At 34.5% G+C, this 6000-nt stretch overlaps 1 protein-coding gene across 6 annotated transcripts in view; it reads left to right on the forward strand.

Annotated features, from left to right (window-relative positions):
• The window catches only part of ENPP2 (ectonucleotide pyrophosphatase/phosphodiesterase 2), a 174273-nt gene extending 171177 nt beyond the window's left edge, over nucleotides 1-3096 (forward strand). For all 6 annotated transcript variants that reach the window (XM_074266551.1, XM_074266553.1, XM_074266552.1 and 3 more), the window contains one exon: nucleotides 2491-3096. In XM_074266551.1, coding sequence (XP_074122652.1) covers nucleotides 2491-2661 — 171 coding nt within the window. In that variant the 3' untranslated portion in view covers nucleotides 2662-3096. The remainder of the gene's footprint in view (nucleotides 1-2490) is intronic.
• The last annotated feature ends 2904 nt before the right edge of the window (nucleotides 3097-6000 follow it).

Genomic DNA, 6000 nt, shown 5'->3' on the forward strand with positions numbered 1-6000 from the left:
CCATGCTTCCATGCTTTTTTCCTTTTTGTTTCCAGAATTAAATATAAAGTTCTCTGACATTAAAATTCCTTTGTTGCATGATCCTTTCTTACTTTTCTAGTTTTTTTCCTTGTTGTTCAGTCAAGTGTGATTTTTTTGTGATCCAAGATATTAGAATGATTTGCTATTTCCTTCTCCAGTGGGTTAACTGACTTGCCCAGCTAGTAAGTGTCTGAGGCCAAATTTGAGCTCAAATCTTTTTTTAATGGCAACTTCAAATGGTAAGTTTTAAAAGACAGTTTTCATATTTCATTTTTGTAAAGCTTTGTGCTCCAAATTTTCCCTCTCCCTCCTTATCTCCCTCATTTCCAAGACAGCATGTAATCTGATGTAGGTTAAATATGTGCTATTGTTTTAAAGGAGCTCAAAGTCTAATGGAAGAGACAACATGTAAACAACTACATACAAACTGTCTACCAAATAAATAGGAAATAATCAACAAAAAAGTAATGATAATTACAATGATGATGAAATGCAATCAGACCAAAGGAAAACAAATATGAAAAAGAAAGGAAAAAAAAATCCAATGAACCAAAAAAAAAAAAAAAAGGTGGAAATACTATGCTTCAATTTACAATCTCCATAGTTCTCTTTCTGGATGTAATTGCCATTTTTTAATTCCATGCCTTGAATCACTGCATTGTTGAGAAGAACCAAGTCTATCACAAGTGATTATCATAAAATCTTGCTGTTATTGTGTATAATGTTTTCTTGGTTCTGCTCACGTCACTCAACATCAGTTCATGTAAGCCTCTCCAGCTCTTTCTGAATCATCCTGCTGATCCTGTCTTATAGAACAATAATGTACCATTACATTCATATGCCATAACTTATTCAGCCATTCCCCAACTGATAGGCATCCACTCAATTTCCAGTTAGGACTCAGTTTTTAGAAATCAAATCCTTAGTCATAAGTTTAAGGTCAACCCCAAAGGAAATACCCAGAGGAGTATCCTGCAGTTCTGTGTTTGCACTGTGCTGTTTGACAATTTTATCAATTCAGAATAAAGGCAGAGATAGCACAAATCCTATTTGCAAATGAGCCAAAACTGAAAAGTACAGCAAATGTACCAGATGAAAAAGTCAGGATTTAAATGACCTTGACAAAGTAGAACACTGGTAACAAATCTGGTAAAAGTTAATAGTGACAGATGCAAATTCTTATACCTAAGTCCAGAAAAATCATCATGTGAGTATGAGGTGGGGGAGGTGTTGCTGTATAATAGTTCATCTGAAAAAGAACTAGGAATTGATTTATTAGGGACTTGTTAGGAATCCAAAGTAATCCAAGGCAATGTGGACTCTCAGACTACAATGAGAGAAGTATAGTATTAAGACTAGGAAAATGATAGACCTGTTGGCCCACTAAGAGTACTCCATTAAGTTCTGGGTGACATATTTTAGGAAGAACATTGTTAAGCTATCAGGGTCCAGAAGAGAACAATTATGACAGTCAAGGGCCTTAAGACCATACCCAAGTAGGCCAGCTCCAATGTTTGGGAGATGCTTAGTCTAGATGAGAGAAGATAGGAAAGGACATAATTAATATTTGAAGAACTGTCACTTGGAAGGTAGACTAGATTTGTTCTATTGTAGCAGTTAAATTTGGAGGAATGGATAAAAGGACCAAAGAATCAGATTTTTATGTGGAGGAAACTTCCTAAAATTAGTTTATGAAAAATTGGAATGTGATACCTATGATACAATTCTTAAGATGTAGTTAAGATGATTGTCCCTCATCAGAAGTACTTCATTCATGGGTCAAGTGACTATTTCTTGGGTACATTTTAGAAAGAGTGCTTATTCAAATATATATTGGATCAGATGGTTTCTGATACCATTGCGCAAATGGCTTCCTCTGTCTCTTCCAATTCTGTGATTCTTGTGATGAATTAATATACATATTAGTTCATTCTGTTCATTTTCTTATGAAAAGGATGATGCTTAATCAATTCTTCTGAAAGATATACAATATACATTTGATTTTCCATGTGTTGGTCGAGTCTCCTTAATTCTCTCTATGAAATAGAAGAACTTTTCAGATTACTTATGTATGTGCTGAACTATTCTAATCTGACAGTGTCTAAGGATGAAAAATGTGGGATACTTTAGGGGCATTTGGGTTTTCTAATTTTGATTTATGTCCTGAGCATTCATTAAGTTGAATACCCACACACACCACATGTCTCATTTATATGGTACAACTAATTGCTGTTGAAAATGTTTACAGTTGAGGGTAGGTATTTGTGGGGCCTTTCTGACAGGACTGTGGTAGAGAGAGGGAATGTGTGTGTGTGTGTGTGTGTGTGCTACAAAAGAAATGGAGGGAATTTGTTGGTTGTGATCCTAGAAGTGTGTGAAGGTCATTTGTGGAGAACCATAAAGGAATATTTGCTTTGGAAAATTTAGAATTCAGAACGTGGCTCAAAAAAAATTGCATTTCTTTTATAGAGCTCAGAAGATGAATCCCGGTGGGTTGAAGATCTTTTGAAGATGCATACAGCTCGAGTGAGAGACATTGAGCAGCTCACCAGTCTGGACTTCTTCCGAAAGACCAGCCGGAGCTACCCTGAAATCTTGTCTCTAAAGACATATCTGCATACATTTGAAAGCGAGATTTAACTTTCTTCATCTTTCTCAGTGTAGCCCTTTATCAACTGGTGTATATTTTTATATTGTTTGTATTTATTAATTTGAAACCAGGACATTAAAAATGTTAGTTATTTTGATCCTGTACCAAATCTGACATATTAAGCCCAAGTTGTCACCACTGTTTTTCTCTAATACTTAATTTAGATAGACTTATGTTTTGAGTAGAGTTTGTGATACTGCAGTTTGAGTTTTTAGTGGAAGCTTCTGAATGGTCCTGCAGATTGATATTTGCATCGAGGAAATATTAATTTTCTAGTGCACAGTTGCCGCATTTATAGTTCTGTACTGTATCGAAATACTGAACTTGTAAAGTTACATTCATTTACTGTTAATGACAGACATATTTAAGCCTTATAGACCAATCTTAAATATAATAAATCACACATTCAGTTTTTTAATGCTTTACATGGCTTTGATTTCATTCTTGAATTGAGTTATAAATTAGAGGGTTCTTTAAATGGCCATATATATATAACTTGCTTCTAGTTCTTGGGCCTTGTCCTTATTGAGTGCAATCCACATGGTTAATATTTCTTCCATTCAAACACAGTTGTCATCATGGAATAATTTAAATATAAATTGCCCAGGAAGCAATTTATTGAATTAGAGGATCTCTAAAGATTAAACAAAGTCCAGGACTTTACTACCATTAGTGAATTAGACACCTTAGCTCAATTATACAATCAAACAATAACCAAAAACAAACAAACAAACAAACAAAAAAACAACAGCCTGATGGGGAAGACCGAAAAGCCCAAATTTATATTAATTTTGCTTTTTAGAGTTTATTTATAAAAAACATATGAATGGCTCATGATTATGCTTTTGTTAGAGAAAAAGATTCTCTAACAATAGGTGACAAGAGGGTGGTAATGGGATTGGGGATCCCAGCACTGTACTAGGAAAAAAATCACTTCTCTCTCCATGTTTGCCCTAGAGTTGCTTCTGCCCTTGAATTTTCTCACTGTAAATCAATGAATGTAAGAAAATACACGTCTAGATCAACCATAGATATTTATGAGATGCCAGATTAAGTCAGTAAATTTGTATTTTAGCAGAGTGAATGAATTATCTCAAATTAGCTGAAATAGGCAAAGGGGAAGGTCAATAAAGACCATAAATTACCTCCACATTTGTTACAACATCTCTCTCTCTCTCTCTCTCTCTCTCTCTCTCTCTCTCTCTCTCTCTCTCTCTCTCTCTCTCTCTCTCTCTCTCTCTCTCTCTCTTCTTTTTCAACTGAGTTATCCCAATAAAAAGTAATCTATACTTTTCTGATTGCCCTTTAGCTCATAGTTTTCCCTTTTGGATTTGAGTTATGAAATAGTAGTAGACTTCTGAGGGAAGGCTTCCTTTTGCTTCCATTAGATGTTTTTTCCCTACCTTTTCCATTCCATCCCCAACCCATTTATTGGGAGATGAGCAAAACTTCAAAATTTCAGTGATCTAAATGGGTATCAACCACTTCTTGGAGAGGAAGCATTACATTTTCCCCCAGGGTTTGAAATTTTGCAGTCTCTTAAAAAATTAGCTTCAGTAGATGGCATCCACAATTATATAAATTAAGATCAAATATACATCACTCTATAATCGAACAGTTAATTAAACTAGTATCTGAGAAAAGTCACTTTAGGTTATCAAGAACAGCACATAAATAGCAGTAATTGGATCAGATGGTTTCTGATATCTTAGCACAAATGGCTTCCTCTGTCTCTTCCAACTCTGTGATTAGACATAGATACAATAGACATAGCACCATACAGGGGGCATCATTTGATAAATTACTTCCAAGATTGTGTGAAATTCCCAATAGTACATACATATCCAAAAACAAAAGCAAATTAATATAATAATAAGCTCACTGAATTACAAAATGGGGTAAATAACAAAAGTATAAATAGTTAACAATGAACCAAGCAAGTTTAACAAATGATGTTACAAAACAGGCATGATAATACAAATTAATAAGAATAATGTGCAAAGGATAATAATGTAGAAATATTCTTCAGAAACTTATGCATCTATGAATATATGTAATCACATTCAAGACATAGTACACAAATAAACATCAGAATTACCATCAATCCACATGAACAAACAATTCCATTCCATCAAGGACATCATACATTAGTCTGGTCATGGATTAGATAGTACTTCTGTGACCTCCATACCTATCTTCTTTTATGCATATGCATATCAATGATATGGGATAATCATACTCATCATCAGTTTTGTCTATCCTAAATCTGATCCTATATAATGTGCTCAATCTGCTTAGCAGGATTACTCTGTTTTGAGGAATGTGTCTGTAACTTAAAAGTCCTTATGGCTGTGGTCCTAGACAGAAGAGGATTTAGCACATTCCTATCATTTAAATTTATCAGATTATAGAACATTTCTGAATTCTAAATTCCTATCATTGTCTGAATAGGATGATTACATCACTTTTCAGTAATCTCATTTGCTTACAATTTACTATGTTCAATTATTATCAGTTATTATTTGTCTACTACCAATGTGTTATAAGTAAGTGATTGTGATGAGGTGTCCTTATGGGACCTTTATAGGTCTCAGAGGCTATTTTTAAAAATTTTATTTTAATAGTTTTCATTTACCAGATATATGCATGGGTAAATTTTACAACAGTGACAATTGCCAAACCTTTTGTTCTAATTTTTCCCCTCCTTCCCCCCCCCCCCTCCAGATGGCTGGTTGACCAATACATGTTAAATATGATAAGAGTATAAATTAAATACAATATATGTATACTTGACCAAACAGTTGTTTTGCTGTACAAAAAGAATCGGACTCCGAAATAGTGTGCAATTAGCCTATGAAGGAAATCCAAAATTCAGGCGGACAAAATCAGAGGGACTGGAAATTCTATGTAGTGGTTCATAATCATCTCCCAGAGTTCTTTCGCTGGGTGTAGCCGGTTCAGTTCATTACTGTTAGAGACTATTTTATAAGCAGTGAAGTTGCTCAGGCTTTCCACAATTAGGCATGTTATAATCTGTTAATTTATGAATCTCATGAACTCTAAGATTATTCAAAAGGATTGCTACTTTTTTGAATGTCTGAATAGTGAAGACAGACATATCATCATTTCTTTCTTTGTTTCAGCTTTCTTCTGCATTGAAGATATAGCTAGGTGGTCAACTTCGTTTGGGTTCTCTCTCAACCCAGAGGTACACTAGTTATTAGAATCTGCAGTCACTGCATCTTCAGGGACTTCTAAACATGAGTTATTAGGTAGACGTGGCTTTTGTTCAAACATCAGCATGTAGGATGTAAATGACATCATCCCAA

Source organism: Sminthopsis crassicaudata, chromosome 1, assembly GCF_048593235.1.
Source record: "Sminthopsis crassicaudata isolate SCR6 chromosome 1, ASM4859323v1, whole genome shotgun sequence".
Classification (NCBI taxonomy): domain Eukaryota; kingdom Metazoa; phylum Chordata; class Mammalia; order Dasyuromorphia; family Dasyuridae; genus Sminthopsis; species Sminthopsis crassicaudata.